Source organism: Salmo salar, chromosome ssa18, assembly GCF_905237065.1.
Source record: "Salmo salar chromosome ssa18, Ssal_v3.1, whole genome shotgun sequence".
Lineage (NCBI taxonomy): Eukaryota > Metazoa > Chordata > Actinopteri > Salmoniformes > Salmonidae > Salmo > Salmo salar.
Genome location: NC_059459.1, coordinates 20164941 through 20186368, shown reverse-complemented (window position 1 = coordinate 20186368; position 21428 = coordinate 20164941). Strand labels below are relative to the sequence as shown.

General features: G+C 41.0%; 1 protein-coding gene across 3 annotated transcripts in view; it reads right to left on the bottom strand.

Moving 5' to 3' along the window:
* Nucleotides 1-6175: 6175 nt before the first annotated feature.
* LOC106577017 (SH3 and PX domain-containing protein 2A) overlaps nucleotides 6176-21428 on the bottom strand; it is a 102628-nt gene continuing 87375 nt past the window's right edge. For all 3 annotated transcript variants that reach the window (XM_014154660.2, XM_014154661.2, XM_014154662.2), the window contains 4 exons: nucleotides 21007-21371; nucleotides 20859-20908; nucleotides 10513-10632; nucleotides 6176-10399 (listed from right to left, as the gene is read on the bottom strand). In XM_014154660.2, coding sequence (XP_014010135.1) covers nucleotides 8465-10399; nucleotides 10513-10632; nucleotides 20859-20908; nucleotides 21007-21371 — 2470 coding nt within the window. In that variant the 3' untranslated portion in view covers nucleotides 6176-8464. The remainder of the gene's footprint in view (nucleotides 10400-10512; nucleotides 10633-20858; nucleotides 20909-21006; nucleotides 21372-21428) is intronic.

Genomic DNA, 21428 nt, shown 5'->3' with positions numbered 1-21428 from the left:
TATGAATAGACACTTATAAGAACCAGTTGAACACTGATGTGCTCAATGTAAAACACTATGATGAATGGAAAACACTTCTTCTCCATTCATCATAATGACTTTTTTTGGCTCAGTGTTGCCATTACTACAGACAGTACATACATAAGTGTGTTGTAAAATATTTGAGAATATTGTTTTTATACTCAGAACACACAAATACACGGTAACAAATATTTTATTTTTCCCACATAAACAATGTACACAGTGTACATCCCATTCCCAACCAACACAAAGTTGCACATACAGTGGTCTACATACAAAACAGAAGAATGTAATGTATAAAGTTAAAATAAAAAAAATTATAATATATCTATTTTTTTAAACTATGCTGCATCCTCTCTTCTGTTGCGGTCTGGCCATAGCACCTCATCCACATCACAAGCAATGTTTTCCCTGGCCAAGCAGCGGGGGAAATATCGCCTAGCATGGCGATTCCAGCCATGAAAAGCATCAGCTGCTATATCTCCACATGCGTCTTCCATAGCTTGGAGAAGAGGTATACGCGTTTGTGGATTTCGGTCATACACTTTCCATCTCCAGGCAGAAAATAATTCCTCAATAGGATTGAGGAATGGAGAATATGGAGGGAGATAAACAACTAAAAAGCGTGGCTGGGCAGTGAACCAGTTCCGAACCAGAGCAGCCCTGTGGAAACTTACGTTGTCCCAAATGACAACGTACCTGAGCTGCTCTGGGCCATCTACCTGATCTGGTGGAATGAGTGTGTTGTGTAGGGTGTCCAGGAATGTGATCAGATGGGCGGTGTTGTAGGGGCCAAGGGTAGCATGGTGATGGATGACGCCGTGGTGGGGAATCGCTGCACACATTGTGATGTTCCCTCCGCGCTGGCCAGGGACTTGAACAATGCCACGCTGGCCAATGATATTCCTTCCCTCTTTCGTCTTTTTGTGAGGTTGAATCCAACCTCATCAATGAAAATGAACTGGTGCTCCACTGCAGCCACCTCTAGCTCAAGGACTCTCTGAAACACACATGACCATATCAGAAATAGACATGGAGTGGTCACTATTGTGAAGCACAATCATTATGATTACAATACTGAAATATGTATAATTTATACAGTGTTGAGAGTATGCATCAATTGTGGGATTGTATAGGACTCACTTGCACATAGTTATATCGCAATTCTTTGACTCTTTCTGAATTGCGTTCAAATGGCACCCTGTAGACCTGCTTCATCCTGAGATTATTTCTGCGCAAGACACGGTCCAGTGTTGATAAGCTTACCCTATCAATATTTTGAAATATCTCATTGTTTTCTATTATTTTTCTTTGTATTTGCCGTAATGTTATGGCGTTATTTTCTAGGACCATGTTCATGATTTCAGTTTCCTGTTCAGGAGACAGAACACGTTCCCGACCACCTTGTGTTGGTAATCTTTCAGTTATGCCAAACAAATAGTAAAATACTGTAAATACAAAGTAGGAATACATTTCCCAAATACTTGAAACATACTTTATTTTTTACAGTCCTACAGAACAGTCCACAAGCAATACTGTACTACTGTACTCATTGAGTACTGTATTGATATGCAGTACTGCAATTTTCTAGTGAGAGTAGATTTCTTACCTATTCTCATTTCGGAATGTCCGGATGATGGATGCTACAGTGTACCTGCTCAAATTTGGCTATACTCTTTGCCCAGCCTCCCTCACTGTTAGACCATGATTGACCACATGATCAACCAAAGTGGCTCGGATCTCATCAGAGATTACGGTCCTTGGCCTTCCTCGTCCTCCCCGTCCTCCTCCTCTTACTCTCACTCCTCTGGCTCTGCCTCTGTTTCCAATGTTGGCATCCATTGCTCCAAAACAGAAGAGCTCACCTGTTGCCCTTTTATGCTAAAGCTCTGATTGCTAATTGTAAAACTGTGTGACAGGTGTTTGCCCATGTGATGAGTCAATGTGCATATTTGAATTGCAGTGTGTTCATTGTGAAAACAAGAGATTTTCTGCATGAAAATTGTGCCAAATGCAAAGAATTGTGTGTAGTGTTTTGAAAAAAAGTGTGTTTTAGAACTGCAATTTGAGTGTAAAGCAGGAATTGTGCTTGTAGTTTAGCAGAATTGGTTCAGGGGGTTGGTGCATGAGTTACATGTTGTGGTCATTGTGTCTCAAGTACCAGTATTTGTGTGTAAACAATTGAGAAAAACTGTAATTACACTTTGGATGGTGTATCAATACACCCAGTACAAAACAAAAATGCAGGTGTCCTTCCTAACTCAGTTGCCGGAGAGGAAAGAAACCGCTCAGGGATTTCACCATGAGGCCAATAATGGTGACTTTAAAACAGTTACAGAGTTTAATGGCTGTGATTGGAGAGAACTGAGGATGGATCAACAACATTGTAGTTACTCCACAATATTAACTTAATTGACTAATTGAGGGAAAAGAAGGAAGCCTGTATAGAGAAAAGTCATAGTCAATCAATATATAATATAATAATACACTTAGCAAAAAAAATGTTTTTATTTACAATTGTAGAAACTATGAGAATAGAAAGGTTCAGAACCTTTGTGAAACATCACAGCACAGTTGAAAAATATATGGCAAATATATATCAAAACTGGATGGTCTTCAGAGATAGATGGGAGGGGTTGATGATAGCTGATGGATGGGACTAAAAACAAACAAAACATAACTAATGTAAAATATACCTTGGTGGTAAAATGTATATAGGATGTATAAGCTTGAAGTAGAAGCCTAAGTGTTGTCTATTAGTTTACTCCAATTAGGGGAGTGGTGGTAGGGTTAGAGGAAAATAAAGGAAAATATTTTTAAATATATATAATATGGAGGATTGGAAATGATGCAGACAATTACATTGATGGAAGCAACAATCTATTTGCAATATTAAAGCTGATCTACCCCTAAAAATATATAAATAAAAAAGACTCACAAATGGGCTTCTACAATGTATTGAGTCAGGGGTGTGAATACTTATGTAAATAAGATACTTCTGTACTTCATTTTCAATAAATTTGCAAACACTTCTAAAATCATGTTTTCACTAAGTCATTATGGGGTATTGTGTGTATATGGGTGAGAAAAAAATCTATTTAATTTTGAATTCAGGCTGTAACACAACAAAATGTGGAATAAGTCAAGGGGCATGAAAACTTTGTGAAGGCAGTGTATGTGTTGAGTGCACTCTATGATGGAGAGGTGTGTTAGTGTTCAATATGTACATCTCAATCAGCAATATTAGAGCAATTCCTCAAAAATACAAACAACCCACTGGGCACACACTGGTTGAATCAACATTGTTTCCAAGTAATTTCAATTAAATCACGTTGAACCAACATAAAATAGATGTTGAATTGACGTTTGTGCCCAACCATAGGCCTACTTACTATTTAACACAATCATGCTGCACGTAGTATTCTGGTCTTCAGTCTGTACATGTGAAAAACAAAGCACAGGGCTACAGGCATAACTCACATAGTCTGTTTAGAGTGGAGGCATGTAGGCCTGGCCAGAGTGAACATCATCTGTTATTTACTATCCTGCCTTAGCTGGGCTGGCTGCACCAGTGTTTTATACTGCAGTCTAATACGCACAAATACAGTCTGTGACGGCTGGACATGAAACAGGCAGAGGCAGCCATTGCTAATGGACAAGTTTCTCAGAAGTGAAGGGAGACGCACAGCCACCGTGTGTAAAAATGACATGAACACAGTATATATCTCACTGTTGTGTACACACAGACTTTCCATGTAGACCTCTGAGTGAACCTGGGCCTCATTCAAACTGCCGGTAAGTTAAGAAGTTTGGCAGCAGACATTTTAAATGTATCTGATTCCCCCCACCCCGTTGGGTACGGTTGTTGGGGAATGAATGTAAAAGTAAACTGATTTGATAATGGCTCACTATCAAACACTTCACATCAAAGTTGTGCACTGTTGGTTCAATGTAATTGTTGGACACTTGAGCTTCAAAAGTCTAGTGGTAGTCACCAAAGGTGTATTTTCATTGGCATGTACTTGTCTGGTGTGTAAAGCTGTTGTCTATTTCAGATCCATACTTTCTGCTGGCTAGCAGAGTGGAACACTTGAAAATAAAGGAGAGCCGCACACTCTAGGAGTTCAGATGCAAAAATGTAATGTCCAACGTTTCGACAGACAAGCTGTCTTCATCAGGGTGATGAAGATAAAGACAGCTTGTCTGTCAAAACGTTGGACATTACATTTTTGCATCTGAGCTCCTAGAGTGTGCGGCTCTCCTTTATTTTCAAGTGTTCCACTCTGCTAGCCAGCACGTCGCCTAAATAGGTGTGTTTCTTTCACCTCTACACCATGCTTTATTCTTAAAATAATACAAATTAAAATTCTGTATCTTACTCTAATGGCATAGTGTTGACGTAAGAACGTGATAGTTGAAGGCCCTGTTCAGTCAAATATGTGATTTCCCTGTGTTTTATATATATTTCAACACTATGAGGTTGGAATAATACTGTGAAATTGTTAAAATTATGATAATGCCCTTTTAGTTTAAGAGCTGTTTGAAAAGACCATCTGAAATTTCAGCCTGTTTTGGTGGGATGGAGTTCTGGCATGTCTGGTGACATCACAGACAGTAAATTAGTTAATAGACCAATAACAGTCCTAAACCTCTGCCAATAACAGCTAGTTTTCAGTTTCCCCCTCCCCACTCCGAGACAGTCCAAGAAAAATTATTGCTTGAGAATTTGTTCTTTGCTAAATAGCTATTTTTGCTTCTTTTAACCATTTTAATTTAAAATAAATCACTGTAAGGCACTTAATTGTTACCCAGAAATGATTTGATAAAAACGTCTGCATTGGACCTTTATGTTTGGGCTGAGCTGTTCTGGAGTGCTCATACTGCCCCCTTGAGGATATGGGATCATACACTCCATATGGTTTTCTTTGCCTGTGGCGGTATTAGGTATTATATTAGGCCATATAGCTTGTTCTCCTTCTTTTTAAATAGTGAACCAACATGTTTTCAGCACTTCTATTTCCATGAGTCATCATGGCTTTCTCGTCTCTCTGCAGAAGACATATGTTTGGAACATCAAAATCTTATCGGCACGTAAGTATTGGGATATCGTATTGTGGGGTCCTTTGCAATTCCCGGCCCTAGTTACAGCCCTGCACACACACCAACCAGATCAGACAGCCATAAGTCACTGCTAAGCTGAGGAGTATAGCCTGAGGTTCCCAGTGGGAGGAATGGCCCAATGGGGAGAACATATTTCACAGGAAAAGCCTATCGGTTGTAAATATTGTCATGTTTGAGAGACAAGGACTTGCTAATACAGCATAACACACTGTCTGACATAGTGAACTCCAATGGCCATTTATACACTAGGAGCTGAACAGTAACCAGACAAATGTGCACTTAATCCATATTGGGCCATTGGGTAAATAGCCATTACGGTAAAGCCAAAGCTAAATGTGCTGAGTCAGCAGAGGCTTTATATGAACTATCATTGTTTCAAAAGTAATGTACCCACATCGTAATAATTACGTATAACCTCCATCAGTTCTTAGATGGCAAAGGAAGGATTTATATTATAATGTACAAAACTTTGCATTTATAAAATTGCAGTTACTTCAGGCAAAGTTAATCTGCAAATTTTCTCAATATGTAACAAAATGGTTAACATGTGTTACAAATACACACTGTAAACATATGTTTACAAATGGCAAACCAAACACAACTGAATACATGAGGCTTCACTGATTGCTAACACACTTGCATTTGCTCCATTTTAGAATGTTTTAGAAACGTTATAATTTTTTTAATAAAATGTATCCATATAAATTATTCGTTTTTTATACAAATAAAACACATTTTTATTGACAATATTTATCTTGTCCTTACAGTAAGATGTTGTATGTATTGTAGTATAGGCTGTAATGCACAAGAGGGTGCTCTTGGTCAGATTCTTGCAGGAAAATCCACTTTACTGCTGTGAATCATAACAGCATCATTACCCAATCCATTGCATCTCTTTGCTTCACTGCTTTGAATTATACGTTAAGGTTTAAGGCACTTTAGTTTGCTTTATGCCTGGGCTGTCCCATACCTTGAATTATACAAGTTGCAGAAATTGAAAGAATCATCAATAATTCTGTAAAACAATGTGGAATCTGGTAATGCAGAAAGTGCATTTATTCACAAAAACACACTTAATTCATCATTATTGTTCACATGTAATCATAAAATGAACATTTTCTCTGCTGAATAATATAAATACAATTTCTGCAATGTAGCAGGCTATAAAACTAATGTTAGATACAATACTGTCCAGCAGACAATGACAAAGGAAATATTAATGGGACATCAAGCTGGCAAAAGAGGATCCTTCACTAGAACCATATTTCAACAGTCTTGAACATCAGCCATAGCAGGTCCAGCTTCATTAGCAGAATTTGAGAATTTAGTGCTTGGGCAAAAAAGTATGTAATGTGACCTATAAATTGATAAGTCAAAGTTTTGTATACCGCAGGGTAAGATTAACTCAATGTAACTAGATATTACTTCATTAGAAGGAATTAATTTGGGAATTTGAAATACTTAAAACTAAGTTATGTAGCTAGAATAGATGACATGTTCAAACATTAAAATTAATACTGCACAGCAATATTAAGAGTATACATTTGTAAATGCTGTATGTTCCTCCTTTTTCAAAGGGGCGTGAGTATCAAGTCTTTCCAGATATGAGTAGCACCAGATGGGTCATTGTTTATGTATTTGCACTGCTGCCGGCAAGCCCCTTGTGGGATAAAAGTATGTATTGAATTAATTTGCAATGAGTTTTCTCTCAGATAAGATCACAATTTATGTTCAATTGCTATTCTACACATCCCTGGGGTTTGGTTTTGAAAGCAAATGAAAAGCCTCAATTCCAATATTCCTCAAGTCAAATATTCCTTCCTCTGGTAGCTTAAATGGAATAATGGAAATGCATAAGCAGCTCATCACTTTTTTGTTTACAACCTAGCGAACACCTTAAAAGGTAAAGTTCAATGTGAAAACAATCTTCAAATTTGATTCAAAAGAACTAAACAAATCATAACCATATGATATCGGTCTTTTATTTTATTCTAAATATGATCGGTCAAATGGAGCCATGGGAGAAATCTGTTGATAGAAAACATCAACATTTACTAGAAGAAGACGATTCTAGAGCGCAAAAAAATAGCTGATTTACCACTCCTTCAAATAGACTGACCTATTTTGTGTCACAAGACCAGAGCAGAAATACACTTCTATGGTGGTGAAGGATACATACTGTACGTATAAGACATTGGGTAGAGTATCATCAAGAAAATCATGAAACATTCATAAAGATTTACATCTACAGTCTGCAACTGGGGAAGCTGTTTAATTGTTATTACAATTCTTCATATTTACCCATTGATTACTGAAGAATATACTTATAAATGCCTCATGAGCTACAGCACAACATGTCTCAAAATTTCCCTAGCCCTATCCTTTAGCTGTATACCAAAACAGGTGGCAGGGACCCCGTAAAAAAATTGCAGACTGTAGCTTTAAGAGATTTAAAATGACTTACATACTGTAATAAATGGACAGAATATACACTTTACAACAAGATGACATACACACAAAGCTATATAAAAGTATTACATAAAATATACATTAAGCTTCACAAAAAAAGTTACGTAAAAACATGCACAAGACATTCTGCAGATGGCATTTAACATATGAGAAGGTGTAGCAACAGATCTTTTAAACACAACATACAAAACATTTTAAGAGAAATATTTACTTAAAATGGGCCCAAGGCTTGGTCAGTATAGAAACATTTTAACCATGCAAAAAGCTTTAAAAAGTAAATGTTTAATGATCAAATGTCATTAGAAGTGAGTAATGTTTTGCCCATTGGAAATCATTAAGTAAGTAATGTTATCATATTACAAACCCTCTCTCGTTGTTATAAAGGATCATCATCAGCCAAAGCTGTCCAAAGCTCCTCTTCTCGTGTCCAAGTCCCATTATTCTTCCATTTTGGATTAAAAAGCACGTTTCATCAAATCAACCACTTTTGTTGTTTAATTCTTCCATTTAATATGGTTGACCTTCTGCTGATTTTAATGCCTAAGGTATTTGTTCTGTCCACCCGGGCTGTCTGTGAATATAAAAAATCCTGTCTAAAAATTGCACGTTGAAGTGCTTTCTCTGTCACTTTAGATGAGATTAATAAAATGGCAAGAAATGACATGCCAGGATGGGTTGGCAACCCTCAGTTTAGAAAATACAAAGGATGCCACTTAGATGATGCATTGTCTCTTCTGATTTCCATCTGTAAAATGTAAAAAAACAGTGTCTTCTTTCCATTTCCATTTCCACTGTCTTTCATGGTCTCTGACCTGACAACCTGATTGCACATGCACTGAACATAAGCGTGTTACTAGTTCTTCCTTTCCAGGTAGTTCGAGGGGACCCAGCCTTTCCGAGGTCGACCTCCATCCAGGATCTGGCAGTACCACCACCCATTAGGGTTCCTCTCCAGAACCTCCAGAGTTGTTCCTTCAGGGAACCCCATGGTCTCCTCATCACCATGGTAATCCGCTATGGAGACATACACCTCACGGAGGTTGTTGTGGATGAGGTGGGGTTTGGGTTTCACAGTGGAAACAGGTAGACCGTTCCTCGGAGACCCAAGGCCCAGTGATTCGGAGCTGCCCGTGCCGGGTCTGTTCCGGTTCGCCATGTTACCGTTTGGCGCTGGGCTCCGTGGGGCTGTACCGAAGGAAGCGTTGCGGCGCACGGTGGGACTAGAGCGTGGGTGGTCGGTGGAGTTGAGTGACTCACCTCTCCTAAGGGAGCCGACTAGGTTTGGGCCGTCGATGATCGGCCCGGAGATGAAGACAGACTGAGGCCTGACCACCTGTTGTTGCTTCGTACCATTCCTCTGCTTATGCAAGCTGTTGAACAGGTCAAAGGGCTTGGAGAGCCCCCCCGGAGGTTTGGAGGGGATGGGAGGTGTGCTCCTCTTCAGGCTCTGGTTGATGTTGTTCAGAGCCTGGACCCTCTGCTCGTTCTTCTCCAGGCTGTTGGACTTGCTCAGGCTGCCTGGCTTGGTAGGGGTGCCATCGGACTCGGACCCAGCTGTGTCGTCCAGCTGCCTGACAGGCTCCAGGTAGTAGGTTGGAACCCAGCCCTCAGTGTCGCCCCAGCGGACGTACCACCAGCCGCTTTCCTGCTTCTCCAGCACCTCCACTTCCACCCCGGCAGGGAAGCTCATCTCTGAGTCCTGGACCTTCTCATAGGTGTCTGTGGTGCGGTAGAAGCTGCAGCCCTCGTCTGAGTCTCCACGGCTGCCTTTGGAGTAGATGGAGGAGAGGTCAGAGGTGCTGTGGGAAGACACAGAGTCCTCAGAGGAGATGACAGAGGCTGTTTCAAAGTCTTCTCCTCTGGAGCCCTTCTTCAGCTGGCCAGTTGGCCTCAGCTGTCTCCGGAGGCTGCTGATGTCCATCTTCTCTGCACTGGAGGCCTTGGCCACCTGGGGCTTAGGCCTGACCACTGGCTTAGGTTTGGTGGATGACTTGGTGGAACCCATTTTGTGTTCCTCTTTGTCCTTCTTGGACCTGGACTGCTTGGATAGATCTGGGATGGACTCTGTGGAAGCAGGTTTGGGGCTGGACTCCCCAGCCTCTGCTTTGGTTCGAGAATGGGACTGGCTTCCGTTGAGTTCCAGCTGGATATTCTTCCCTTTTCTCCTTGCCCCCAACGTGGAGTGAGAGTTTTCAGCCTTGCTAGTCTCCAATGGGGCGCTCGTCTTCGGGGAATCCGAGTCGCCACTGGATTGTGCATCAGGCTTCTCTCTGAAAGGCCTGAAGCCGTCATTCTCATAGATACACTCCTCTCCCTCAGGCTCCTCCTCTTCCTGCCCCACGTCCTCTGATGACTCACCCATCTTGAAGGAGGCGCTGTGGAGAGAAGAGGCCGGAGACGGCTTGGAGGACAGATGAGAGCCCTTACCTGAGGAGCCATCCTCATTCTTCCCATCCACTGAGGACCTATCTGTCCTGAGGAACTCAAACTCTGACTCCAGATCAAACCCAATGGCAGGAATGTCATATTCTGGCTCCTCGTACACAGGCCTCCCGGGAGATACAGGGGACTCTGGAGCCTCGGACCCAGGGCTGCTGGGAGGGGCGATCTCCTCAGAGTCCTGCTTCTTGACAGGCGGGGCTGGGGGTGGGACTTTGGGGCGGCTCAGAGTGCTGGTTCTGCGGTTTAGGTTGGGTTTCTTTCGTTTGTCGATGTAGGAGCAGGGAGCCCACCCCTCTTTCTCCCCGATTTGGACATACCACCAGCCACCAGAGTTCTTCTCGATCACCTACACGACAGAACAGAGAGAATAGATGGGGAGAAATTAACTACATGCAGTATCTGTTCATTTAAATAATTTACCTGAACAATAAAACAACTATTAACATGAAAAAAGCTTACCTCTGCTTTCTGCCCTCCATTAAAACTAATGCCATCCGAAATGACAGACTGGAACTCTGCAATGGTGTAGTACTCTGCTTCAACAGTAGGGGGCTCTGGTGGTGAGGGTAAATTAGATCCCTGAGTGGAAAAAAATGTTCCAGCATTATGAATATTGCACAGCTGATACTGTTAACAATAGAACCGCCTGGCCTTTGAGCCTATAAGTACCCGCTACGGAACCCTGAGAATGTTGCCGTGGATGACTCCTTTAGCATACACATCAGATGCCTATCAACCCACAAGGTGCGCAAACATAAGCACCCTTGCTTGATAAATAGTTCTTAAACAATTGTAAATCATGAATTGCATGAATACATATTTGTGGAAATATATCCATGTAAATATATAACAACAGTTATTTATTTAGATAGAATATCCTTTACTCTATGTTTTGTATAATTCTACAAAGTCCTAGTTAACAACATAGGCCAAAAGCCAATTTGGAACACTTCGAGCCATCAACAACACTCCAACAGTCTAATAAATGCATTTCATATATGCTATCAGAAGAATAATAATAATTTGGTTGTGTTTATAAAGGTCTTAGGTAACATTAGAATACAAAAAAAACGATTATTTCAAAGAACATGATAGCATTTTCATTAGTTTATGTTACTCTAGGCTATAGGTAAAAACCACTAGGTTAAGTCCATCACAAAGAAGTCAGTTTTGGCAGGTCAAAAGAAACATTGTGGAAATAAGAAATTGTATTTAAATGAAAACTGAATAACATACTTTAAGTTTATTATGTTAGTAGTCTTTGCTTAGTAGCCAGAGCAATGCCACAACACAAGTGGTCATGTGCTGATGCCATGGACAACGCAGATATTCTTGGAAAAAGTTACATTTGGAAATAGAGCTGCACCTCTTGAATTTCAAGAGTTATTTGACAAACTGCAGAATATGATCTTTCTGACACTATATAAAAATCAAAACATTTTATCTGCATGTAACTCTGAAGTAAGATTTGACAAAGTGATGCTCCTTTCCATGCAACAGTCAATTACAAGCTGCGCCCATCACAACATGTACAATTTCACAGCTGATAATATCATCACTCAGACTATTGTCAATGTACTAGTCTTTAGGCTAACTCTTATTATGTGTGAAATTAGTTTCTATTTACAGTGCCGACGGAAATATTCAGACCCCTTGACTTTTTCCACATTTTGTTACGTTTCAGGCTTATTCTAAAATGGATTAAATTGTTTTTTTCCCTCATCAATCTACACACAATACCCCATAATAACAAAGCAAAAACATTTTTTTAGCATTTTTTTTGCTAATTTATATTTTTTTAAAACAACAGAAATATCACTTTTACATTAGTATTCAGACATCTTACTCAGTACTTCGTTGAAGCACCGTTGGCAGTGATTACAGAATCGAGTCTTCTTGGGTATGACGCTACAACCTTGGCACACCTGTATTTGGGGAGTTTCTCCCATTCTTCCCTGCAGATCCTCTCAAGCTCTGTCAGGTTGGATGGGGAGCTTTGCTGCACAGCTATTTTCAGGTCTCTCCAATGATGTTCGATTGGGTTCAAGTCCGGGCTCTCGCTGGGCCACTCAAGGATATTCAGAGGCAGGTACCGAAACGACTCCTGCGTTGTCTTGGCTGTGTGCTTAGGGTCGTTGTCCTGTTGGAAGGTGAAGCTTCGCCCCAGTCTGAGGTCCTGAGCACTCTGGATCAGGTTTTCATCAAGGATCTTTGTACATTGCTCTGTTCCTATTTCCCTCGATCCTGACGAGTCTCCCAGTCCCGGCAGCTGAAGAACATCCCAACAACATGATGCTACCACCACCATACTTCACCGTAGGGATGGTGCCAGGTTTCCTCCAGAAGTGACGCTTGGCATTCAGACCAAAAGAGTTCAATCATGGTTTCATCATACCAGAGAATCTTGTTTCTCATGGTCTGAGAGTTTTTAGGTGCCTTTTGGCAAACTCAAAATGGGCTGTCATGTGCCTTTTACTGAAGAGTGGATTCCTTCTGGCAACTTTACCATAAAGGCCTGATTGGTGGAGTGCTGCAGAGATGATTGTCCTTCTGGAAGGTTCTCCTATCTCCACAGATGAACTCTAGAGCTCTGTTAGAGTGACCATCGGGTTCTTGGTCATCTTCCTGACCAAGGCCCTTCTCCCCCGATTGCTGAGGACCTTCAATGCTTGGTACCATTCCCGAATCCTGTCTCGGAGCTCTACGGACAATTCCTTTGACCTCATGGCTTGGTTTTTGCTCTGACATGCACTGTCAACTGTGGGACCTTATATAGACAGGTGTATGCCTTTCCAAATCATGTCCAATCAATTGAATTTACCACAGGTGGACTCCAGTCAAGTTGTAGAAACATCTCAAGGATGATCAATGGAAGCAGGATGCACCTGAGCTCAACTTCGATTCTCATAGCAAAGGGTCTGAATATTTATGTAAATAAGGTATTTCTGTTTTGTATTTTTTATACATTTTCAAACATTTCTAACAATCTGTTTTCGCTTTGTCATTGTTTGGTATGTTTTGGTATTTTATTAGGATCCCCATTAGCTGTTGCAAAAGCAGCAGCTACTCTTCCTAGGGTCCACACAAAACATGAAACATAATACAGAATGACATAATAGAGAACATCAACAGACAGCTCAAAGACAGAACTACAATTTATTTTTTAAAGGCACACGTAGCCTACATATCAATGCATACACACAAACTATTTAGGTCAAATAGGGTAGAGGCATTTGCCATGAGGTGTTGCTTTATCTGTTTTGAGATCGAAGGAAGTTTCATGCAATTAGGGCTCTATATGATACTGTATGCTTTCTTGAATTTGTTCTGGATTTGGGGACTGTGAAAAGATCCCTGGTGGCATGTCTGGTGGGATAACGTGTGTGTTGGAGTTGTGTGTAAGTTGACTATGCAAACAATTTGGGATTTTCAACACATTAATGTTTCTTATAAAAAGAAGAAGTGATGCAGTCAGTCTCTCCTCAACTCTTAGCCAAGAGAGACTGGCATGCATAGTATTTATATCAGCCCTCTGATTACAATTAAGAGCAAAATGAGCCGCTCTGTTTTAGGCCAGCTGCAGCTTAACTAGGTCTTTCCTTGCAGCACTGGACCACACGACTGGACAATAATCAAGATTAGACGAAAACTAGAGCCTGCAGAACTTGCTTCTTGGAGTGTGGTGTCAAAAAAGCAGAGCATCTCTTTATTACGGCCAGACCCCTCCCCATTTTAACAACCATTGAATCTTTTTGTTTTGACCATGACAGTAACACCAAGTAATTTAGTCTCCTCAACTTGTTCAACAGCCACACCATTCATTACCATATTCAGCTAAGGTCTACAACTTTAAGGAATGATTTGTACCAAATACAATGCTCTTAGTTTTAGAGATGTTCAGGACCAGTTTGTTACTGGCCACCCATTCCAAAACATACTGCAACTCTTTGTTAAGGGTTTCAGTGACTTCATTAGCTGCGGTTGCTCATGCATATATGGTTGAATCATCAGCATACATGGACACACATGCTTTGTTTAATGCCTGTGGCAGGCCATTGGTAAAAATAGAAAAGAATAGAGGGCCTAGAGAGCTGCCCTGCGATACACCACACTTTACATGTTTGACATTAGAGAAGCTTCCATTAAAGACAACCCTTTGAGTTCTATTATATAGATGGCTCTGAATTCACGACATGGCAGAGGTTGAAAAGCCATAACACATACACTACCGTTCAAAAGTTTGGGGTCACTTAGAAATGTCCTTGTTTTTGAAAGAAAAGCTAATATTTTGTACATTAAAATAACATCATATTGATCAGAAATATAGTGTAGACATTGTTAATGTTGTAAATGACTGTTGTAGCTGGAAACAGCAGATTTTTTTATGGAATATCTACATAGGCGTACAGAGGCCCATTATCAGCAACCAACACTCCTGTGTTCCAATGGCACATTGTGTTAGCTAATCCAAGTTTATAATTTTTAAAGGCTAATTGGTCATTAGAAAACCATTTTGCAATTATGTTAGCACAGCTGAAAACTGTTGTGCTGATTAAAGACGCAATAAAACTGGCCTTCTTAAGACTAGCTGAGTATCTGGAGCATCAGCATTTGTGGGTTTGATTAGAGACTCAAAATGGCCAGAAACAAAGACCTTTCTTCTGAAACTCGTCAGTCTATTCCTGTGCTGAGAAATGAAGGCTATTCCATGTGAGAAATTACCAAGAAACTGAAGATCTCGTACATTAAATAGTACCCGGCAAACACCAGTCTCAACGTCAACAGTGAAGAGGCGACTACGGGATGCTGGCCTTCTAGGCAGACTTGCAAAGAAAAAGCCATGTCTCAGACTGGCCAATAAAAAGAACAGATTAAGATGTGCAAAATAACACAGACACTGGACAGAGGAACTCTAGAAGGCCAGCATCCCGGAGTCGCCTCTCCACTGTTGACGTTGAAACAGGTGTTTTGCGGGTACTATTTAATTAAGCTGCCAATTGAGGATTTGTGAGGCGTCTGTTTCTAAAACTAGACACTTGGATGTACTTGTCCTCTTTCTCAGTTGTGCACTGGGGCCTCCCACTCCTCTTTCTATTCTGGTTAGAGCCAGTTTGCTCAGTTCTGTGAAGGGAGTTTTTTCAACAACAGGTTATAGTCAATAATATCAAAAGCTGCACTGAAATCTAATAGTACAGCTCCCACAATCTTCTTATTATCAATTTCTTTCAACCAATCATCAGTCATTTGTGTCAGTGCTGCACATGCTGAGTGCCCTTCTCTATAAGCATGCTGAAAGTCTGTTGTTAATTTTTTTACAGAGAATTAGCATTGTATTTGGCAAACACAATTCTTTCCAACAGTTTGCTAAGAGCTGGCAGCAAGCTTATAGGTCTGCTGTTAGAACCAGTAAAGGCCGCTTTACCACTCTTGGGTAGCGGAATTACTTTGGCTTCCCTCCAGGCCTGAGGACAAATACTTTCCTCTAGGCTCAGATTAAAAATATGACAGATAGGAGTGGTTATAGAGAGCTACCATCCTCAGTAGCTTTCCATCTAAGTTGTCAATGCCAGGAGGTTTGCCATTATTGATCGATAACAATACTTTTTCCACCTCTCCCACACTAACTTTACAAAATTCAAACTTGCAATGCTTTTCTTTAATTATTAGTTTTTTTTATGCATGAATACAATTGCTCACTGTTCCTTGTTGGCATTTCCTGCCTAGGTTTGCCCACTTTGCCAATGAAATAGTGATTAAAATAATTGGCAACATCAAATGGTTTTGTAATGATTCTGGTTCGATGAAAGATGGAGTTGAATTTGTCTTTCTGCCCATAATTTAACTTAAAGTACTCCAAAGTTTTTATATCATTGATCTTAGCTTCATAATACAGTTTCTTCTTCTTTTTGTTGAATTTAGTCCTGAACCAGATTACAGGCACTGGTTACAGTAAGAAGCTTCCTCTGAGCGGACAGCTTGATGAAAACCAGTCAATATTCAGGTCCCCAAGAAAGTAGACCTCTCTGTTTATATCACATACACTGTAAAGCATTTCACACATATTTAAATACTGACTGTTAGCACTTGGTGGCCTATAGCAACACCCCAAATGAATTTTTTTTAGATGTGCCAAGTGAACCTGCAACCACAACACTTCAATAACACTTGACATAAGATCTTCTCTAAGCATTACAAGGTTATGGCTCTGAATATATACAGCAACACCTCCCCCATAAGCATTGCTGTCTCTTCTATAGATGTTATATCCTTGTATTACTATTGCTGTATCATCAAATGAGTTATCTAAGTGAGTCTCAGAAATGGCTAATATATGAATGTTATCTGATGTTAGCAAGAACTTGATTTCATGAACCTTATTTCTAAGGTCACATTTATTAATATGGGCTATTTTCAGCCCTTTCCTGGGGGGCTTATCAGAGATAGACATGATACTGAAAAGAGCAAACAAAGCAAGAGAAAAAAAATATACATTCAGCAGTCCATTAATCAATTGGTGTGTGTGTGTGTGTGTGTGTGTGTGTGTGTGTGTGTGTGTGTGTGCGCTGCGGGGTTGACGCTACGAACCCATAGGCTTGGCTCTCTCATCCCTTCCAGGCTTCTGGGAGGGAGGGTGGACAATGAGCTTGTCATGGCAGATGTAGGCAATGTCCCCACGCGCTCTGGCAGTTTTCATGGCTGGGATCAGTTCTTTCATCTTCTGACGCACAGCTTCAGGATAGTCCTCGTTGAGGAAGATATAAGTTCCTCTTAAGTTCTTGGCTCTTTCCAGAACAGCTACCTTGTCCTTGAACCTCAGGAACTTGACCACTATTGGCTTGGGCCTATCACCTGGGCCGGTGGTGGGTTTTCCAGTCCTGTGGGCGTGCTCCACCTCAATCTTCCTGTGGTCCATCTTCAATTCCTCAAAGATCATTTCCATCAATTTGTCCTCAGACTCCGTCCAGGTCTCATGTGGAGATTCTGCAATTCTGTCCACGACCATGTTGTTCCGCCTTGATTGTCCCCCGAGATGGTCTGATTTATCTGTCATTGTTATCCTGGATTCACACACAGAACTTATGTCCTCTCTTAATGACTTACAGATTGCTGTCATCTTGCCATTCTCCTGTTTCAACTCATTGAGCTGACTCTGGGAGAACTGCAAACTGTTCTTCAGGTCCTGGACCTCACTGGTCAGGACTAGAGGGCGACCGATTAATTGGCATGGCCGATTAATTAGGGTCAATTTCAAGTTTTCATATCAATCAGCATTTTTTTACGCCGATTATGGCCGATTACATTGCATTCCACGGGGAAACTGCGTGGCAGGCTGACCACCTGTTACGCGAGTGCAGCAAGAAGCCAAGGTAAGTTGCTAGCTAGCATTAAACTTATCTTATAAAACACAATCAATTTTCACATAATCACTAGTTAACTACACATGGTTGATGATATTACTAGGTTAACTAGCTTGTCCTGCGTTGCATTTAATCAATGCGGTGCCTGTTGATTTATCATCGAATCACAGTCTACTTCGCCAAACGGGTGATGATTTAACAAAAGCACAATCGTTGCCCGAATGTACCTAACCATAAACATCAATGCCTTTCTTAAAATCAATACACAGAAGTATATTGTTTTAAACCTGCATATTTAGTTAAAAGAAATTCATGTTAGCAGGCAATATTAACTAGGGAAATTGTATCACTTCTCTTGCGTTCAGTGCAAGCAGAGTCAGGGTATATGCAACAGTTTGGGCCGCCTGGCTCATTGCTAATTTGCCAGAATTTTCACATAATTATGACATAACATTGAAGGTTGTGCAATGTAACAGCAATATTTAGACTTAGGGATGCCACCCGTTAGATAAAATACGGAACGGTTCCGTATTTCACTGAAAGAATAAACGTTTTGTTTTCGAAATGATAGTTTCCGGATTTGACCATATTAATGACCTAAGGCTCGTATTTCTGTGTGTTTATTATATTATATTATAATTAAGTCTATGATTTAATGTTTGATAGAGAAGTCTGACAGGCAGCAGCAGACTCATAAGCATTCATTCAAACAGCACTTTACTGCGATTGCCAGCAGCTCTTCGCAATGCTTGAAACAGAGTGCCGTTTATTACTTCAAGCCTATCAACTCACGGGGAAGATTGAAAACAACAAACAGCAGGGATCTAGACAACCACAAACCCGGGACAATCCGCAGTCCTAGCCAGAATGGCTAACCGCGTCGCGGGCTGCGTTCAAGAAAACCCCACTAGCTTGATATGCAGCTAGCTAGCAGCTAAGCTAGCTGCAACGCCAAATAGCTCCTCACATAGATCCTTGGTCGGCAGGATCACTGGAAAGAGACAAGCAGTCCCAGAAACTGATTCCAACTGAATCACAGGATCCAAACTAAGAAGCTAGCTAGCTATCAATAACTTTCAAACAACAAACTTTCCAAACAAACAAAACCAAGCTCTTCTGCGTTATGGGGTATTATGTGTAGATTGATGAGGATTTGTTTTTGGCAATTTGCTGCCTTCGACCACAAGGCACTACAAAGGGTAGTGCGTATGGCCCAGTACATCACCGGGGCCAAACTTCCTGCCATCCAGGACCTTTATACCAGGCTGTGTCAGAGGAAGGCCCTAAAAATTGGTAAAGACTCCAGCCACCCTAGTCATAGACTGCTCTCTATGCTACCGCACGGCAAGTGGTACCGGAGCACCAAGTCTATGTCCAAGAGGCTTCTAAACAGCTTCTACCCCAAGCCATAAGACTCCCGAACAGCTAATCAAATGGCTATCCAGACTATTTGCACCCCCCTCCTCCTCTCTACGCTGCTGCTACTCTGTTATTATGTATGCATAGTAACTTTAATAACTCTACCTACATGTACATATTACCTCGACACCGGTGCCCTCGCACATTGACTCTGTACCGGAACCCCCTGTATATAGCCCCGCTATTGTTATTTACTGCTGGTATTTAATTACAAACTCATTATTACACGATTGTCTTTCTAAATTAAATCAATATCTTCACACAACTTATCATTCAGGTCTAATTTAATTTCAATTGTGAAGTAACTTGCACAATTATCGCGATTCATCCATTTGTCATTCATTTCAGTGAGGAGAGAGAGATGCATTAGTAGTTGGATGGGTACCAACGTCCTACAGTGCATTGTCTTAGAGGGTTAAGTTGGGAATAGATGTGTAAGAAAAACAGTTTAAAAGGCTCTTAATATTTGTGATTTGTGATTTTAAAAAAATATAATTGGCGGATTTAGTGTAAAAAGGAAACAATAACATTTGGCCATGCAGTCCAACTTCCAATTTAAGCTAAGTACAGTTGAAGTCGGAAGTTTACATACACTTAGGTTGGAGTCATTAAAACTCATTTTTCAACCACTCCACAAATTTCTTGTTAACAAACTATAGTTTTGGCAAGTTGGTTAGGACATCTACTTTGTTCATGACAAAAGTCATTTTTCCAACAATTGTTTACAGACAGATTATTTAACTTATAACTCACTATATCACAATTCCAGTGGGTCAGAAGTTTACATACACTAAGTTGACTGTGCCTTTAAAAAGCTTGGAAAATTCCAGAAAATTATGTCATGGCTTTAGAAGCTTCTGGTAGGCTAATTGACATCATTTGAGTCAATTGGAGGTGTACTTGTGAATGTATTTCAAGCTCTACCTTCAATCTCAGTGCCTCTTTGCTTGACATCATGGGAAAATCAAAAGAAATCAGCCAAGACCTCAGAAAAAAAATTATAGACCTCCACAAATCTGGTTCATCCTTGGGAACAATTTCCAAACGACTGAAGGTACCACGTTCATCTGTACAAACAATTGTACGCAAGTATAAACACCATGGGACCACGCAGCCGTCATACCGCTCAGGAAGGAGATGCATTCTGTCTCCGAGAGATGAACGTACTTTGGTGCAAAAAGTGCAAATCAATCCCAGAACAACAACAAAGAACCTTGTGAAGATGCTGGAGGAAACAGGTACAAAAGTATCTATATCTACAGTAAAACGAGTCCTATATCGACATAACCTGAAAGGCTGCTCAGCAAGGAAGAAGCCACTGCTCCAAAACCACCATAAAAAAGCCAGACTACGGTTTTCAACTGCACATGGGGACAAAGATCGTACTTTTTGGAGAAATGTCCTCTGGTCTGATGAAACAAAAATAAAACTGTTTGGTCATAATGACCATCGTTACGTTTGGAGGAAAAAGGGGGAAGCTTGCAAGCTAAGAACACCATCCCAACCGTGAAGCACGGGGGTGGCAGCATCATGTTGTGGGGGTGATTTGCTGCAGGAGGGACTGGTGCACTTCACAAAATAGATGGCATCATGAGGCAGGAAAATTATGTGGATATATTGAAGCAACATCTCAAGACATCAGTCAGGAAGTTAAAGCTTGGTCGCAAATGGGTCTTCCAAATGCACAATGACCCCAAGCATACTTCCAAAGTTGTGGCAAAATGGCTTAAGGACAACAAAGTCAAGGTATTGGAGTGGCCATCACAAAGCCCTGACCTCAGTCCTATAGAAAAATTGTAGGCAAAACTGAAAAAGTGTGTGCGAGCAAGGAGGCCTACAAACCTGACTCAGTTACACCAGCTCTGTCTCTGGAGGAATGGGCCAAAATTCACCCAAGTTATTGTGGGAAGCTTGTGGAAGGCTACCCAAAATGTTTGACCCAAGTTAAACAATTTAGGCAATGTAGTTTAAATGTATTTGGCTAAGGTGTATGTAAACTTCAACTGTAATTATTTTTTTCATACTGACCAGAGTTGCATCTCTTCGAGGAGGTGGCTTTTGTCTGAGGATCGGGGAGCCTAGAAAGAAGAAAATTAGATTGTGATTTAAATTCTGTGAGTGTATTAGTTTAACAAACCGCTATGCCTTCCAATTCCATCTCTGAATGACAACTCACCAATCTCTATTCTGTGAGGAGTGATGCGGGCTATGGCTGGAGAGGCCGGTTCTGCTTTGCCCTTTCCGTCCACCAGGGCGGCACCAGGGCTGAAGTCCGAGCTAGAGCAGGGTATGGGCAGGCTGATCTGCCTCTTGGCCAGGGAGAGGGTGGTCAGGGGGGTTTCCTCTGTCTGGCCGTCCGTCTGCACGTCCTTCTCACTCAGGGCCTTTTTGTTGAGCAGGTTGCTGATCTCCATGATGTTGCCAATTATCTCCACAGGGCCAGTTAAGGGGTTCTTCTTATTACTACTACTACGGGGAGAGAAATCCTCCTTCACCTTCTTCAAATAGGAGGCTGGGGCCCAGCCCTCCTTATCCTGGTACCTGAGGAGAGAGGGAGGATGGAGGTAAAGGGAAGAGAGGAGGTGATTATGAGTGAGA